The 16473-nt window shown below is 40.1% G+C and overlaps 1 protein-coding gene across 1 annotated transcript in view; it reads right to left on the reverse strand.

Moving 5' to 3' along the window:
• Positions 1-214: 214 nt before the first annotated feature.
• The window catches only part of LOC132822953 (protein-tyrosine kinase 6-like), a 38068-nt gene continuing 21809 nt past the window's right edge, over positions 215-16473 (reverse strand). Inside the window, exons 5-8 of the mRNA XM_060836398.1 lie at positions 11127-11308; positions 8575-8728; positions 8296-8472; positions 215-338 (exon numbers count right to left, since the gene is read on the reverse strand). Of these exons, the coding sequence (XP_060692381.1) occupies positions 328-338; positions 8296-8472; positions 8575-8728; positions 11127-11308 (524 nt within the window). The 3' untranslated portion in view covers positions 215-327. The remainder of the gene's footprint in view (positions 339-8295; positions 8473-8574; positions 8729-11126; positions 11309-16473) is intronic.

The raw sequence follows: 16473 nt of genomic DNA on the forward strand, positions 1-16473 counted from the left end.
ACATAGTTTTAGTATGTTTTATGTTTTGGGTTCAGACTTGAATCCAGTTCACACACTTGTTGTTCGACATTCTAATTTATTCTACAATCCAGAAAATTCCAAAATTCAGAAATGCCTTGGTCACATGCTCTCCAGATTGAAGAAGTTATTGTGTATTAGAAACAGCTTCTGTGTGAATTAGAATTGTTTATCCAATAACTGGAATATCACACCTGACTTGTTTTGAGGAAAAAAAAAGGTATAAATTAAAATAAAATATAAAAGTAGAATATTGTGGCCAGTGGAAATCTGAGGTAAAGGCAGAAAATACTCTAAATGTTCAGCAGTTCAAACAGCATCTGTGGAAAGAGAGAGAAAAATAACATTTGATCTTGTTTTAAATATAAGATAAAATTAATGCGTTTGGATCGAATATTTAAGTACCAACATATTTTAAGAGAACAATGTATGCATAACGTTTTTTGTAAATACTTTTGGACCAAGCTGACAATATGACATGGTGTTTATATTCTAAGATTTTGATGCAATGCTATGCAATTTGAATAGATAGAACATTTTAACATGAGAAATTTTTGAAAAACACAAAATTACTCTGAATAACACACGAGTAAAGACATTGGTAAACTAAGAATGACTTCACAGTATTTAACATTACTTGTGAACCACTCTTATGTAGATTCCTGATTGTAGTGCATTTGGAATTTGTTGTCTGTAGCATTGCAAAATTATTTGTGATAACAAAAGTATACTTTATAACCGTTTTATATAGCACCTTTAACAGAGCAAAATAACCCAAGGCACTTTATAGCAATATTGCCAAATAAAATTTGAAATGGAATCACCTAAGGATTTAATAGGGTAGATGATCAAAAGCTTGATAAAAGCAGGTGCATTTCAAACAGCATTTTAAAACAGGAGAGGCAGAGAGGTGGAAGTGTTTAGGTAGTAAATTACAGAGTTTACAGCTGAGGCAGCTGGTGTTACATACAGCAGTGCTGCAGCCAGTGATGCCACAGAAGATCTAAGAGGCCAGAATTGGAGGCGCGCAGATATTTTGCTCAATGTGGGAATCAATGTGAGTCAGTGAGAGAGAAAACAGGACCTGATGCAATTTAGCATAGAGATGGATTATCTCCAGTTCCCAGATAGTAGAACACAGAAAGACTAGTGGGAGTGAATTAGAATAGTGATTGTTTGTTGGTAATAAAGGCACAAGTGTGGAGTTTCACCATGGTTGCACAGTGGCTCAGTGGTTAACATTACTGCCTCACAGCGCCAGGGATCTGGGTTCCACTCCAGCTTTGGGTGGCTGTGTTGATATTGCACATTCTCCCTGTGTCTGTATAGGTTCCCCTGGATGCTCCAATTTCCTCCCACAGTCCAAAGGTGTGCAAGTTGGGTGGATTGGTCATGATGAATCGCCCATAGTGTCCAGCGGTTTGCCGGCTAGGTGGATGAGCCACAGTAAAATGTGGGGTCAGCGGGTATAGTGAGGACCTGGTTCTGGGGACTGCTCTTTGGAGGGTCGGTGAGACTCGGTGGGTTGCATGGCCTATTTCTGCACTGTAAGGATTGTACGGCACATTCTATGAGGCAGTGATGGAGTTGAGTAATATTGGCGAAGTGGTGCAAATGGTGATGGTGCAAATCTGTAGTTGAAAACTCATGTCAAGTTAAATATAATACCATAGTTGTGTGCATTCTCAGAGGCAGTTGTTAAAGAGGGGAATGAAGAAGGCAGTTAGGGAAGTCACTTTGTCACAGGAACTGAAGATAACTGCTTTCATCTCCCATGACTTAGTTGGAAAAAATTTCTGCTCATCTAGTACAGATTGTCAAACACTGGTGGTGTTGAAAGAGAATATGGTGTGTTGGGGTGTTGACAGCATGTATGCAAAAACTAATAATGTGCTTTGTGATAATATTACTTTGGGACAGGATGTTGATGAGAAATAGCAGAGGCCTGAGACAGATCCTTAAGAGGCAGGGTGTCTCTATTCCTGATGAAAGGCTTTTGCCTGAAACATCAATTTTCCTGCTCCTCGGAGCTGCCTGACCTGCGGTGCTTTTCTAGCACCATTCTAATCTAGACTCTAGTTTCCAGTATCTACAGTCCTTGTTTTTACTTACAGATCCTTAAGAGACATGAGGCAATGTGTCGGAGCAGGAGGAGAAAGTACTGCATGCAATTCTCTGGCTATGACACTCCGGCCTACCATCCTCACTTTGACCTCCTTCCACCTATCACATCTCCATCGCCCCTCCCCCAAGTCGCTCCTCCCTACTTTTTATCTTAGCCTGCTTGGCACACTCTCCTCATTCCTGATGAAGGGCTTATGCCCGAAACGTCGAATTTCCTATTCCTTGGATGCTGCCTAACCTGCTGTGCTTTAACCAGCAACACATTTTCAGCTAAAGAAGAATGGAGCCATGTGAATGCTGTTTCTCACAGCTGGACAAAAGTGGAGCGGTATTGGAGGAACATAGAACGTAGAACATAGAACATAGAAAAATACAGCGCAGTACAGGCCCTTCGGCCCTCGATGTTGCGCCGACCAAAGTCTACCTAACCTACACTAGCCCAATAACCTCCATATGCTTATCCAATGACCGCTTAAATGACCATAAAGAGGGAGAGTTCACCACTGCTACTGGCAGGGCATTCCATGAACTCACAACCCGCTGAGTAAAGAATCTACCCCTAACATCTGTCCTATACCTACCATCCCTTAATTTAAAGCTGTGTCCCCTAGTAACAGCTGACTCCATTAACAGAAAAAGGTTCTCAGTGTCTACCCTATCTAAACCCCTAATCATCTTGTACACCTATATCAAATCTCCCCTAAACCTTCTTTTCTCCAATGAGAACAGCCCCAAGTGCCTCAGCCTTTCCTCATACGATCTTCCTACCATGCCAGGCAACATCCTGGTAAACCTCCTCTGCACTCGTTCCAATGCCTCCTCATCCTTCCTATAGTATGGCGACCAAAACTGCACACAATACTCCAGATGAGGCCGCACCAGAGTCTTATACAACTGCAACATGACCTCAGGACTCTGGAACTCAATTCCTCTACCAATAAAGCCCAGTACACCATATGCCTTCTTCACAACACTATTTACCTGGGTTGCAACTTTCAGAGATCTGTGTACATGGACACCAAGATCCCTCTGCTCATCCACACTACCAAGTAGCCTACCATTAGCCCAGTAATCCATCTTCTTGTTACTCCTACCAAAGTGAATGACTTCACACTTAGCTACATTGAACTCCATTTGCCACCTTTCTGCCCAGCTCTGCAACTTATCTATATCCCGCTGTAACCTGCCACATCCTTCTTCGCTGTCCACAACTCCGCCGACTTTCGTGTCATCTGCAAACTTGCTCACCCAGCTTTCAAGCCCCTCCTCTAGATCATTTATAAAGATGACAAACAGCAATGGTCCCAAAACAGACCCTTGTGGAACACCGCTAGTAACTGCACTCCAAGATGAACCTATTCCATCAACTACTACCCTCTGTCTCCTTCCAGCCAGCCAATTCCTAATCCAAACCTCTAATGCACCCTCAATGCCATACCTCCGTAGTTTTTGCATTAGCCTACCATGGGGTACCTTATCGAACGCCTTGCTAAAATCCATATACACCACATCTACTGCTTTACCCTCGTCCACCTCCTTAGTCACCTTCTCAAAGAACTCAATAAGGTTTGTGAGGCACGACCTGCCCTTCACAAAACCATGCTGACTATCCTTGATCACATTATTCCTATCCAGATATTCATAAATCCTATCCCTTACAATTCTCTCTAAGACTTTGCCCACAACAGAAGTGAGACTCACTGGCCTATAGTTACTCGGGCTATCCCTACTCCCCTTCTTGAACAAGGGGACCACATTCGCTATCCTCCAGTCTTCTGGCACTATTCCCGTAGACAATGACGACATAAAAATCAAGGCCAATGGCTCTGCTATCTCCTCCCTAGCTTCCCAGAGGATCCTAGGATAAATGCCATCAGGCCCAGGGGACTTATCTATTTTCATCCTTTCCAGTATTCCCCAGACCTCTTCCCTACATACCTCAAGGCCATCCATTCTAATCACTTGTGACTCAATATTCACATCAGCAATAGTGTCCTGTTCCTGAGTGAATACTGATGAAAAGTATTGATTTAGTGTCTCTCCAATCTCCTCCGCCTCCACGCACAACTTCCCACTACTATCCTTGACTGGACCGATACCTACCCTAGTCATCCTTTTATTCCTGACATACCTATAGAAAGCCTTTGGGTTTTCCCTAATCCTACCAACTAAGGACTTTTCATGTCCCCTTCTCGCTGTTCTTAGCTTGCTCTTTAGATCCTTTCTGGCTACCTTATAACTCTCAATCGCCCCAACTGAACCTTCACGCCTCATCTTTACATAGGCCGCCCTCTTCCCTTTCACAAGGGATTCCAATTCCTTATTAAACCACGGCTCCCTCACAAGACCCTTTACTCCCTGCCTGACTGGTACATACTTATCAAGGACACCCAATAGCTGTTCCTTGAACAATCTCCACATATCATTTGTGTTCTTCCCTCGAAGCGTATTTTTCCAATCCACGCATCCTAAGTCATGCCTCACCGCATCATAATTTCCCTGCCCCCAGCTATAACTCTTGCCCTGCAGTGCACACTTATCCCTCTCCATCACTAAAGTAAAAGTCACCGAGTTGTGGTCACTGTCCCTGAAGTGCTCACCTACGTCCAAGTCTAACACCTGGCCTGGTTCATTACCTAGAACCAAATCCAGTATAGCCTCACCTCTTGTTGGCCTGTTTACATATTGTGTCAGGAAGCCCTCCTGCACACATTGGACAAACACCGACCCATCTAACGAACTCGAGCTATAGCTTTCCCAGTCAATATCTGGGAAGTTAAAGTCCCCCATAACAACCACCCTGCTACTTTCACTCTTCTCCTGAATCATCCTTGCAATACTTTCCTCTACTTCTCTCGGACTATTGGGAGGCCTGTAGAAAACTCCTAACAGGGTGACCTCACCTTTCCTATTTCTACCTCAGCCCAAACTACCTCACATGGCAAGTCTTCCTCCATCGTCCTTTCCACCGCTGTAATACTATCCTTGACAAGCAATGCCACACCACCCCCTCTTTTACCCCCATCTCTGACCCTGCTAAAACATTTAAACCCTGGAACCTGCAACAGCCATTCCTGCCCCTGTTCTACCCACGTCTCTGTAATGGCCACAACATCGAAGTCCCAGGTACCAACCCACGCTGCAAGTTCACCTACCTTATTTCTTATACTTCTGGCATTGAAGTATACACACTTCAAGCCACCTTTCTGCTTACAGGCACCCTCCTTCGAGATCGATGCCTTGTTCCTAACCTCCCTACACTCAAGGTCCTGTACCATAAAGCTACAGTCCAGGTTCCCATGCCCCTGCAGAGTTAGTTTAAACCCTCCCAAAGAGCACTAGCAAACCCCCCCCCCAAGGACACTGGTGCCCCTCAGGTTCAGGTGTAGACCATCCTGTTTATAGAGGTCCCACCTTCCCCAGAAAGAACCCCAGTTGTCCAGAAACCGGAATCCCTCCCACCTGCACCATCCCTGTAGCCACGCATTTAACTGTTCTCTCTCCCTATTCCTCGACTCTCTATCACGTGGCACGGGTAACAAACCAGAGACAACAACTCTGTTCGTTCTAGCTCTGAGCTTCCAACCTAGCTCCCTGAAAGCCTGCCTGACCTCCTCACCCCTCTTCCTACCTATGTCGTTGGTGCCAACGTGTACCACGATCTGGGGCTGCTCCCCCTCCCCCTTAAGGACCCAGAAAACACGATCAGAGACATCACGTACCCTTGCACCTGGGAGGCAACATACCAATCGTGAATCTCTGTCACCCCCACAAAACTGCCTATCTGTGCCCCTCACTATTGAGTCCCCAAGAACTATCGCTCTACCTTTCTCCACCCTTCCCTTCTGAGCAACGGGGACAGGCTCCGTGCCAGAGGCCTGAACCTCGTTGCTTATTCCTGGTAAGTCATCCCCCCCACAAGTATCCAAAACGGTATACTTGTTCTTGAGGGGAATGACCGCAGGGGGTCCCTGCACTGGCTGCTTCCTCCCACTCCCCCTGACTGTCACCCATCTCTCTATAACTTTCGGAGTAACTACTTCCCTAAAGCTCTGATCTATGACCACCTCTGCCTCCTGAATGATCCGCAGTTCATCCAACTCCAGCTCCAGGTCCCTAACACGGTCTTGGAGGAGCTGGAGATGGGTGCACTTCTTGCAAGTGTAATCAGCAGGGACGCTAATGGCTTCCCTCACCTCATACATGTTGCAAGAGGAACATTGCACTGCCTTCGCTGCCATCCCTCTAAAAGGTAAACTTTAAAAACTAGATCTAAAGAAACAAACAAGCAAAATGCAGAACTTACCTGCTTACCACAACGGGTCTTATTATTAGGTTAGAGGAGGAGGGCGGGCGGGAGCCTCTACCCCTGTAGTGCCTCGGGTTCCTCACCTGCGCGCATATATAAGAAAAAACCCTTCCCAGGTAACCTAGCGCGACACCAGCTTCCGGGTCCGCTAGGCGCTTAAAAAAACTTTAAATTTTAACTGTTAAAAAACACTAACTGGACTATACCCGCGACTTCAAAAAACACCACCAGACAGCCGTTACCTGCTCCGCCGAGAGAGTGAGGGAGTGAACGTGGTGTGTCTGACTGTGACAAAGGCTGAAGACAAGTCGAGGAGGATGAGAAGGGATGGACGGTTTAGAATTGTCACAGTCACATAGCTGAGAGCTGTTTAGGTACAGTGACAGTGAAGAAACCTCATTGTACATTCCAACATGAAGCTCTGAGCATGGATTTGAGGGCTAACAACAAATTCAAGGACTTTGAATAGGAAAGTTGTTGATGGGTAGTAACTTATAAGAATGCAGGTGTCAAAATATGACTCATGAGGAGTGGAGCAATGAAAGCAGATTTGACGGAAGGTAGGACAGTACTATGGCTAGAGAGAACCATTAACAACAGCAGCTAACCTGGGAGTCAGGAGGAGAGCTGTACAATCAGCAGTTTCAAGGACATATAGTCATGTAACCAAGATGTTAGTCTCCTGAGTAGGGAGAGAGACAGGATAATGAATTGAGATGGGGGTTGAAATTAGTGAGGATGAGCAGTCATTTGGTTCAGAGGCTGAGGCAAAAAAAACAGTGAGAGTAGTTTGGTGAAAAAATATTTTGGGATTTGGGTGGTTGTGAGAGAATGAGTGTTTTAAATGAGCAGTAAGAGAGATAAAAGAAGGTGAGATGCTCAAAGAGGAAAACGTGTCAGATTGAGGACACATTTGGAATGCACACAATTACACATAAACTCCTGCATGAACATTGACTTACACTCATGTAAATATGTTTACCAATATAGACATATTCTGTACATTGTGCTGAGATTTTAGTTTGAGAAAACTACTGGTGAAACAGCAAAGTAGCACACTGGGGCTGGTCATTCTACTGGTTTCTTTGCTGATGCCAAGTTGGTAAGATACAGCCTATAATTGTCTCCATGCCCACTCCCTTAATTCCAGCCAATTTCCAAATTTTAGACCCATTCCAAAGGCAGTTACTTAGTGCTATTCCCAGTTGCGTTGGAAAAACCACCTCAGTGGAAGTATGAAAGTTATGGCTGGTGCTAGAATCAGAGTAGCCTGGACTGTCGCCTTTGATGCAAACAAATAAAGTGTTTTGTTATGGTTGGAATACTTAACGTTTTCAGTCTTTACCTTACAGCAATATTATATACCAGTTGATTAAATTTTAATTATAACTAATGATCATTTATTATGTGTTTTGTTTAACTTTACTCAAAGAGGAAAGTGTGCCTCTCCATAAATGTTTTGATAAGACAATTCCTTCAAGAAGCAAACTTCTTTAATTTCTCCCAAATGTCACAGTGACTACTTAGTAATAATGATTTAATAAAGATCGTTTTATTTTCTATAGCTTTATAAATATGAACCATGTGAATTTTGATAAGAGCAACAAAATATTATAGCAGTTATTTTCTAAAATGACAGTGATGTCATAAAAATCTAACCCATCAGTTTATTGTCCCTGGATTAGTTTATTAGTTTATTAGCTTAATTTTGGGCTAGGAATTAAGAATACTTAAAGTTCATGGGCAATACTAAGGCAGTCATTCAACAATATGATATTTTAAAGAATATTCTTATTTTTAATTTCAACAGAAATGTTTAATGTTGGTGGAAAAATAAATATTACCTTCATAATTGTTGAAGGACACCAACATTTGTACTAATGCCTTGAATGACGGGCGATTTTGTGCTTTTCTGTTCCAGCACTGAAGCATTACTTCATACAATTTTCTTGGACATTCCTCAGGACAAGGCATTCGGTAATCTTTAGAAACCATGCTCACTACTTCTTGGTTGTTCATACCTGCAGCAGAGTGATTATTATTAAATAGATTTAAAATTAAAAGTATATTTTCCTAATAATTTTCAGATGTGCAGATTTTGTACAACAAAACTGAAAGCCTACCTGGGTAAGGTGTTTTACCACGAGTGACTGTTTCATAAAGAAGAACACCAAAGGACCACACATCAGATTTCACAGAGAAATGGCCAAATTCTATAGCTTCAGGGGCGGTCCATTTATATGGAATTGTAGTTGATTGAGACACATATACATCCTCCTAGATTTAAATAAAATAGTAGAATGTTACATATGAACAAGAACAGACCATTCAGCCTAGCTCTAATCCATCATTGGATTCTAGCCACTGAAAGAACATAACTTTATTATAATTGGATTTCATTCATGCCAAGCAGTATAATTTAAACATTAAATCAGTGATATAAAACTTCTCACACATGGATGTTGCATCATTTAAGTGCAAACATTGCTCAAGGGACATGGAATCTTGTAACAAATATTTAGTATCACACTCTAAATGTTAATATTTCAGTGTCTGTTAAGTGAAATAAATTCCAGTAAACAATTTTGAAAACTTGTATTTTCCATATTTAGTTGCTTATCTGATTTTCCATCTGAAACACTGCTCTTTAGCTCAAATTACCAAGTAAGTCATCAACAACACACTCCAAAGTTTCAACAATTCAAAAAAATTTGCTTTGAAGTACTTTCTGCCCCTGTTAATGTTTTACCATCATTTTATGATTGTTTACAGTAAAGTTAGCATCTAATTATCTGTAACATTAGTAGCCAGTGCATGTTGTGTACATCAAGGAAGTAAGGTCATTTGCAATTCCACTTTTCTACATTATGAGTAATTAAAACTTGCCTAATTGTTGAATCTGTGCAAAAAAGTCATTGTTCATATATGCCAGTTCTTTCTAACTTAAATGGAGGGGTTCAAACTGAAATTTAACAATGTTAAATTCTAATTTTATAATATAAGTTCATGATCTCCAGAAAAAAAACGAAATGTGAAAGAAAGAATAAGTTAACAAACAAATATGCATTCTCAATATACACCATAACACTTTATAGCCAATCATTCACTTTTGAAGACACTTATAAAGTTTATTTTCTGACTATTTAGTTTCTAAACTAGTTATATGAATAATGAACGATTGGTTGACATGGATATTTCTGAATTGATAATTATATGGAGTTGTTAGATGGCAGTAGCATTCAACAGCTTCCAGTTGAGTCTGTTTTCTGAACCAAAGAAGCTTGCTGCTCCCAAGCTGTTCCCATTTTGTTCACAACTTCTACCAACTTTTCAATAAGTGCCGAGTACAAGGATGATTACATGTACAAAGACAGAGAGCCTTGACTGAACAAATGTCACTTACATCAACTATCAAAGAACAGTGAAATAAAGAGCAAAAAGCATCTCTACAAATCTAGCAAAAGACCACATAAGGAAGGACGAACAGATGGATACACACACACACACACACACACACACACACACACACACACACACACACACACACACACACTTAACAGAGGAGCAGAGACACTGAGCTTGTAACCATGAATGCAGATTCACAACCTGTTATTTTAGTACCACAATAAAAAAAGTCTATCATCAGTAACATATCAATTACTACTTAATGTTTATTTACATTGATAACTTGGATCTAAAAATTCAATGGAAGTTGATAAAAGCTGCACAAAACTGGGAAGGGTACTGAAATTGAAAGAGACAGCCAAAAATTTATAGAATGCCTTCAACAAAATATTTGAACGAGCAGAACAATGACAAATGAAAATTTAAGATGAAAACTGTGAAGTATTGTACATGAGAAATATTGGTGATACTAGTGTGCCATTAATGGAAATATACAAATGACAGATTATTAACTTTAACTGGTCAACAAGGAGACTTAATAGAAACAATGATAAACATGTCCAAGCAGGACAAGTGTTATATGGAATCAAACTTTACAATTCACTGATCAAATGACACATCAAGTACTGTGTCCATTTCTGACTGCAAAGAAGCAATGGGCTATTCAAGTGCTCAGAAGAATCAAGGTAATAATATCTGGGGATCTCATACTTCAAAGACTGCAGAAACTTTGGCTTTCAATCCTTAGAAGCGAGTAATAGGAAAGATGGTTTTATGAAAGCATGTTAAATATTTAAGGGAATGTCGTATTTCTTTAAATTATCTTCATGAATGATGCAAAGGGACAAGCATTCACAAATCTTAAAAGATAATTTTAACATCAATATTAGGTAGATATTTATCATATGAAAATGAATAATTCTTAGAACCAATTTCTGGTCCTAAGCTTTGAAATCACTTAAGAAACAAATTGAGATAAACATAGTATGATGCAGGGTATTACTGATTTTGCTGAGCCTTAAGCATCTTGTGATGAAGCAGAAAATTCCAGAAGGTACTAAGAATTCACCATGTGAAACAGATCAAAGGTCAACTCTGTTGCATGCTTTTGAATTGAATGTAATTAGTTTTATAGCCATTTCTGTTTTAATGGTCTACTCATGCTCATTATAGTCTAAACTCTAGAGGAGATCAACAGTCAGATATCCTTTTTCTAACATGATTAAATTTAGCATTATGCACAAATGATCCGAAAGGAAAATAGTATTACCTTTACCAAACGGGCTAATCCAAAGTCAGCAATTTTGCAAATGCAGTTTTCTCCAACAAGTACGTTCCTTGCAGCCAAATCTCGATGGATATAGTTTTGGGATTCCAAATACGACATTCCCTCTGCTACTTGGACAGTCATGTCAAGTAGTTGGTCCATATTTAAATATAATCCTTCTTTGCCTAACGTTCATTAAAATGAACAGTAGTAAAGTTGAAGAGAAAATAAAAATTGATTTTGACAAAAAATATAACTTTATTGATTCACATTTTGTATAATTCTCTCCATCAGGAAAGTTTACATCTGAATATGCTACTTATTCAAGCAACAAACCTCTTATTATTTCATGGATGTGTGTGACAATAATGACCTTGCACTACATTTCTGCACACATTAAGCATTTAGACATAATACTGAAAAATGTAATTAAAGCAGGCACTGTTATAATTTACCAAATTTCAGAGACTGGTTGGCTTTGGAATTAAAATAATTCAAAATTAAATATATCAGTTGAGAGTCTCCCAAGAGAACTTTCATCCATTTGACCTTTCTCAACTGTGTAAAATCAAAGCTACAAATGGCAATTAAATTTATAAATATGGAATGATATCAGCACAGAAAGAAGTCATTCAAGTGATTGTGCCTATACAGGCTCTTTGAATGAGTTACCCAATTAGTACTGTGAGTATAAGTTGTTCTAGTGAGACTGAATTACTTTCAGTAAGTATCGGAGTTAAGGAAGGAGTACATTATGAGCCCTCAGAGGAGATCTAACAAAAGCAAAGTTCAAGAGTTCCAACAATCAAAGTCAAAACTGGATCAAAGGTAAATAACAAGAAGATTAGCTGGGTGGCCAAAGACATTTTTGCTGTTTGAAATACTTACTAATGCCCTTATAGGAATTAGAAGTGAGAATGCTAAATTAGCTGCAGACATGATGCTGCAAGAGAAAATATTTCATAGACTGGTTGAGAAATTATTTTAAGATTTTAATGCACAATGTTTAGGGGTGAACCTGGAGATGAATTATTTGATTTTGCAGGCACACTTTCAAATTATATTAGGCAGCCTTGTAGCTGTTTTGCCATAAGACTGGTTTGTGGACACTCAAATTTTAAAATTAAAAACAGAAAATGCTAGAAGGTCAGATAGCATCTGAGAAAATAGAAAAGCAAAGTTAATGTTTTAGATTAATGATCATTCATCAGACCTAAAAAATAACTCTACTCCTCTACCCACAGATGCTAATCCGAAAGTTTCCAACAACTTTTGTTGTTCTTTCAGATTTTCAGAGTGTGTCCCATTTTGCTTCTGTTACAGAGTGCTAAATTTTCCCATTTTCCTCTCCTCTACGCAGAAAAGCACTGTAGCTGGTAACCTGTAACTGAGGACTAAAGACCTGTGTACTAAGAAAGCAATGTGACTCACACAGAGGTTGGCAGCCCGTAAGATAGTATTGAAGTTAGCGTGCAATGTTAAGTGGACAGAAGTTGACAGCCTCCAAGCACTCAGAAATCAAGGTAAGAGCCATAAGATGCATGTGTCTATATCAACTCAAAAGCATCCTATTTCGGTGCAGGAAAAGCATATTTGTCCCTGCATACTAAGTGACATGGCAGAAGCATGCAAATCATAGGTGTCCATTAGCTCCAGTGTGAAGTGTTGAAGGTGTCTGACTTGCTTCAAGAACAGTCAAGATGAATCAACGAGGATAACTGTTTGCTGATGCCAGTTTGTGTGGTTGAAAGATTAAGAAGGATTGTCACCACACAGGAACATGCAGGGTTGCCTGATGAAGCAATTGAATGATGACTGGGACAAGAATTCAACAGGTTGCAGATATCAGGTAACCATTCTAACCAATACATCAAGTTTTTGAGCCATCATATTTCTCAGGAGAGGAGAGGAAAATTGGAATCAAGACCAAAGTCGGTGCATTTGATGGGAACAAAAAGGTAGTCAATACTCATGGGATAGATTCTGAACTTGTCATTTAAGCTCTGAGGGGTAAATCAGATTAATTTTATCAACCATCAAGAATTTGATTTTGTTATTCGCATCAATTTTGCTACCTTTCTCAGCATTACACTTACAACACTAAGGAGGCAGAAACTCTACCCAATGTCACTTTTCTGGTTGGTAAGAGATAGTATAAACTGTGTCAGGGCTCACAGAACTACAAAAATGAAAGCCTTCCCTTTTTGTCCTTTGAGTAATAATCTTCAATATGGTCTCTTGTAATGAAGTAATGAGCAACACAAACAACCTTCCACAATTTATCTCCTTGTAAGCTGTCAGAATTTTAAAGACCCTGTCAGACGTGAAAAAAATCCCTAATTTTCCAAGCTGTAGCTATAATCTGAAATTTCACAGGTTGATCTTTGTAAATATGGTGCTTTCTGAGAACTTTGTTCTCCTGATAATAGTATCCTTTAACAGTATTCTTTACGTTAGTGATAGTGGTTTTATACTTCTGCAGTGGTCATTTCAGCAAAAGTGTTTATTGTTATCTTGAAAGTTGTATGTTGCCATCTTTCAAGTAGTTTGTGTCATTCTCCTTGATGACAATGTTGTCTGGTTTGCTTCAGCTCTTTTGGAGGTATCAATATCAAATCAAATCAAATCAAATCATATAAAGTTAAAAGAGAAAAAGTATAACATAGCAAAGATAAGTGGGAAAACTGAGGACTGGGAAGCTTTTAAAGAGCAACAGAGGATTACTAAGAAGGAAATACGCAGAGGAAAAATGAGGTACGAAGGTAAACTGGCCAATAATATAAAGGAGGATAGTAAAAGCTTTTTTAAGTATGTGTAAGGCAAAAAAATGGTTAGGACTAAAATTGGGCCCTTGAAGACAGAAACAGGGGAATATATTACGGGGAACAAAGAAATGGCAGAAGAATTAAATGGGTACTTCAGATCTGAGTTCATTGAGGAAGACACAAGCAATCTCCCTGAGGTAACAGTGGCTGAAGGACCTGAACCTAAGAGAATCTATATTTGCCAGGATTTGGTGTTGGAGAGACTGTTAGGTCTGAAGGTTGATAAGTCTCCGGGGCCTGATGGTCTACATCCCAGGGTACTGAAGGAGGTGGCTCGGGAAATCGTGGATGTGTTGGTGTTTATTTTTCCAGAGTTCGATAGATTCAAGGTCAGTTCCTGAGGATTGGAAGGTGGCTAATGTTATACCACTTTTTAAAAAAGGTGGGAGAGAGAAAGCAGGAAATTATAGACCAGTTAGTCTAATCTCAGTGGTGGGAAAGATGCTGGAGTCTATTATAAAGGATGAAATTACGGCATATCTGGATAGTAGTAACAGGATAGGACAGAGTCAGCATGGATTCATGAAGGTGAAATCATGCTTGACTAATCTTCTTGAACTTTTTGAGAATGTAACTCTGAAGATGGACGAGGGAGATCCAGTAGATGTAGTGTACCTGGACTTCCAGAAAGCTTTTGATAAAGTCCCACACAGGAGGTTAGTGAGTAAAATTAGGGCGCATGGTATTGGAGGCAAAGTACTAGATTGGATTGAAAATTGGTTGGCTGATAGGAAACAAAGGGTAGTGATAAACAGCTCCATTTCAGAATGGCAGGCAGTGACCAGTGGGGTACCACAGGGATCCGTGCTGGGACCGCAGCTGTTTACAATATATGTTAATGATATAGAAGATAGTATCAGCAATAACATTAGCAAAATTGCTGATGATACAAAGCTGGGTGGCAGGGTGAAATGTGATGAGGATGTTAGGAGATTACAGGGTGACCTGGACAAGTTAGGTGACTGGGCAGATGCATGGCAGATGCAGTTTAATGTTGATAAATGTATGGTTATCCACTTTGGTGGCAAGAACAGGAAGGCAGATTACTACCTCAATGGTATCAATTTAGGTAAAGGGGCAGTACAGAGACATCTGGGTGTTCTTGTATACCAGTCAATAAAGGCAAGCGTGTAGGTACAGCAGGTAGTGAAGAAGACTAATAGCATGCTGGCCTTCATAACAAGAGGAATTGAATATAGAAGCAAGGAGGTGCTTCTGCAGCTGTACAGGGCCCTGGTGAGACCACACCTGGAGTACTGTGTGCAGTTCTGGTCTCCAAATTTGAGGAAAGACATTCTAGCTATTGAGGGAGTACAGCGTAGGTTCACGAGGTCAATTCCTGGAATTGGGGGATTACCTTACACTGAAAGACTGAAGCGACTGGGCTTGTATACCCTTGAGTTTCGAAGACTGAGAGGGCATCTGATTGAGACATATAAGATTATGAAACGATTGGACACTCTGGAGGCAGGAAACATGTTTCCGCTGATGGGTGAGTGCCGAACCAAAGGAGACAGCTTAAAAATACGGGGTAGACCATTTAGGACAGAAATGAGGAGAAACTTCTTCACCCAGAGAGTGGTGGCTGTGTGGAATGTTCTGCCCCAGAGGGCAGTGGAGGCCCAGTCTCTGGATTCATTCAAGAAAGAGTTGGATAGAGCTCTCAAGGATAGTGGAATCAAGAGTTATGGAGATAAGGCAGGAAGAGGATACTAATTAGGAATGATCAGTCATGATCATATTGAATGGCGGTGCAGGCTCGAAGGGCTGAATGGCCTACTCCTGCACCTATTGTCTATTGTCTATTGTCAAAAAAGGTCTTCAATAAAAGAATGACCAATGACAAGAGAATATTTTAATATCCCAACATAAAAGTGAGTTGCACCTTGAGCTAATAGATTGTAATTCAAAATTCCCAGAGCACAATTTCATTTGCAGCTCCAACCTCAATGGCTGAATTTGAAGAAAGACTCTCATTGCTCGACATTTCAACAGCACACTCAAAATAAATCCAAAATACTGAACAGGCAATAATATAAAAGATGTCTACTCAACTTCGTAAATAGTTTAGCAAACTGCCATTTTTCATTAGCTCTGTTACAATGTAATAAGGATCTGTTGTTGTGCATACTGCATAAAGAGACATTATATATGGATGATGCAACCTCTTCATAACCTGTGTCTCTGCCTGGAAGTCTTTCTGATTCATTACATCTGGAGGAAAATATAAAAATAAATTTGATGAAGCATAAGCATTTTTGTTTACTACATTTTTACTGGTTGTGTGTTATGTTCATAAACCCTTCCACCAGTTTTTGGTCAAATAGTTAAATGCAGTGATTTCTTTTGAGAAGCTTAAATAAATTTTATTTTAGCCTATGAGAGCTGTAACACCATCTTTTTGAGAAAGGAAACAAAAACCCTCCATTAGTGTAAAGCAGAAGTAAAATTTAGAACAATATGGACTGAAAGCACTGCTAGGGAAGATACCATCTGTCTTTAATTTCTGATATAACCTTTGTAAA

The sequence above is a fragment of the Hemiscyllium ocellatum genome, chromosome 15, assembly GCF_020745735.1.
Source record: "Hemiscyllium ocellatum isolate sHemOce1 chromosome 15, sHemOce1.pat.X.cur, whole genome shotgun sequence".
In the NCBI taxonomy this organism is placed as follows: domain Eukaryota; kingdom Metazoa; phylum Chordata; class Chondrichthyes; order Orectolobiformes; family Hemiscylliidae; genus Hemiscyllium; species Hemiscyllium ocellatum.